The 2,153-nt window shown below is 36.5% G+C and overlaps 1 protein-coding gene across 1 annotated transcript in view; it reads right to left on the bottom strand. All coding sequences in view use genetic code 11, as the record gives it.

Moving 5' to 3' along the window:
* The window catches only part of EGR_10995 (hypothetical protein), a gene marked incomplete at both ends in the record, with an annotated part of 5,005 nt that overhangs the window by 952 nt on the left and 1,900 nt on the right, over nucleotides 1-2,153 (bottom strand). Inside the window, 3 exons of the mRNA XM_024500244.1 lie at nucleotides 41-191; nucleotides 275-355; nucleotides 1,084-1,242. Of these exons, the coding sequence (XP_024345346.1) occupies nucleotides 41-191; nucleotides 275-355; nucleotides 1,084-1,242 (391 nt within the window). The remainder of the gene's footprint in view (nucleotides 1-40; nucleotides 192-274; nucleotides 356-1,083; nucleotides 1,243-2,153) is intronic.

Here is a 2,153-nt window from a genome sequence, read left to right on the forward strand (position 1 = left end):
GTACTATTCGATTGTATAAATTGGCTGTGTCATTTCGAACCTTTCCTCACAATCTTGCTTCCGATCAATTGTAGTGATTAAACATGCAACTCTTTCATACCAGACAAAATTGGCATATTCGACATTACCAATTCTGGAAACGCTTACAACAAATATTCTCAGATCGGATCCTGCAAATGTGGCTAAATATCCTTAAATGTGTAGAAAATAGCAGCATTTGCACTTCAGTTGTATTCCTGAACGTAAAAGATGATGCGATTAAAAATAAACACACTTGCGGTAGTGGGACCACTCGGATTATAGAAGAGCAATTCCTCGCTAAACGTGCGAAATTCTGACTGATTACAAGCATCATCTGTGGGTTAGAAAACATCAATCAAATGTAAAGGACATGAGATATGCTTGTGAACAAATAACAAGTGGAGCTGACCGAATTTGTAAAGGATGTCAAATGATGTATGTCAGATTCTTTGGAAAAAAGACGTACCCGTGATATTTCTTTATATCTTGAATGTCAAGTTTTGTTCTGTATAAAATTGACCTTTTCCAAATTGTGAAAGTGAAAACGACTTCACTTGTACGAAAAATACTTAACTAGCATGACTCCTTAGCTTATTTTTTCAATGATCGTAAGAATTAAATTGATAATTTTATTATATGTTGTAGTATAATAGGCGATACTAAAACCAAATAAATAAAACCACTATCTATTGCGCATATTTGAATATACTTCCAGTAAGGCAATTTTTTCACCCTTCTGTAGCCACAGGAAATCAATAATTGGCTGGAAGAATGCCTTCCGGTGTAAATTAATAGCACCTCTTGTTTCTAAACAATATTTATGGCAAAGTCACATCCCCTAGTCTAAAACAAAACGGCCTATATATTTGACTAGATGTAAGTCTTTTATTTGCCACATCTCCTCTGATACTGCAACTACACTGCTATCGGTTACATAATAAATTAAGCTGATACTCCTCTCTCTGGCAAAAGCCCAACATTTGATTACTGGTTATACCTACGGCAATTAAACATTGTAGAAAAGTGGATAAAAAGAGGAGGATTTAAGAAGTTTCTACTCACTTTTATTCACACGCCAGGTGTAACCCCAGGATTCTCTGTCAATGTTACACTTCTCCTTTCTATTCTTGATTTTAGACACTTTGCCATGTTTATTTAAGAGGTAGTCATATGAAACAGTGATATTTACTGTTACATCAATAATGCAAATGCGGAAAAAACCTCCTCATATAATGTAGATATCAATCGCTCTTGTAATCAAGCAGTTAATCCAGTAGTTCAGGCAAGGTTAGGAAAATTATCAGTTTATACAATCGTTTAGTACTTACGGCACTTTTAGGGAAGCGAAAAATCATAAAAGGTGATGAGCCCTCTGGCGTTTCAACAACACGAGACTCCCACGGAAGTGTAGCTGCTTCTATATAAAGAGGTAAATAAGTATTTAGATATCTTTTTATGCGTCTATATACAAATGCTCAGATCGTTTTGTAAGCAAAGTCAGTGGCAGTTCGTCAACACACTATCACTTTTAGGCGCCTTCTATTAGTATTTTCAGAAATACCTAGTCACTACATCTACAATGAGTGCATCATTGCTGATCTCATTGTCGGGTGAGATTTGGGCTAAATTTATGTAATCATAGGACGTCGAGGCATCATCCGTGGTGGTGAGCTGTAGCGATTTGGTTTGTGCAGTTTTCGCCGTCTTATAAAAGCTTAGTCATGCATGGCAAATTGTATAAATCAAATTCATGCCCACCTGAATGCACGGCGCATTAATAAAAAAATTCACAGTGTAACCTTAAAAGCTACGTCGCTAGAATCACCAATTTTATGGGGTCATAGCATTAGGTGGCATGGCTGATGAGAAGTACAGTCAAAACCAAAGGATAGGTGCGCATCTCAGCAAAGCACAACAGCAAGAAGCGCTGCAAGAGTTCTCACCTTGTCATCCGAATATGACTGGCAAAGAGCTTTGTGTGCTTTTATATAATCATAGACTTGTTTTTAAGGGCGTGATTAGTGGATTTGGTGATTTAATTTGAAGGAGTAAGTAAAAATAGGAAAATTCCACTATCACATTCACATCTGCTTTAATTATCCCAGAAATGCTTGACTACAAGTTTAGCACAT

Source organism: Echinococcus granulosus (assembly GCF_000524195.1).
Source record: "Echinococcus granulosus chromosome Unknown EG_S00322, whole genome shotgun sequence".
Lineage (NCBI taxonomy): Eukaryota > Metazoa > Platyhelminthes > Cestoda > Cyclophyllidea > Taeniidae > Echinococcus > Echinococcus granulosus.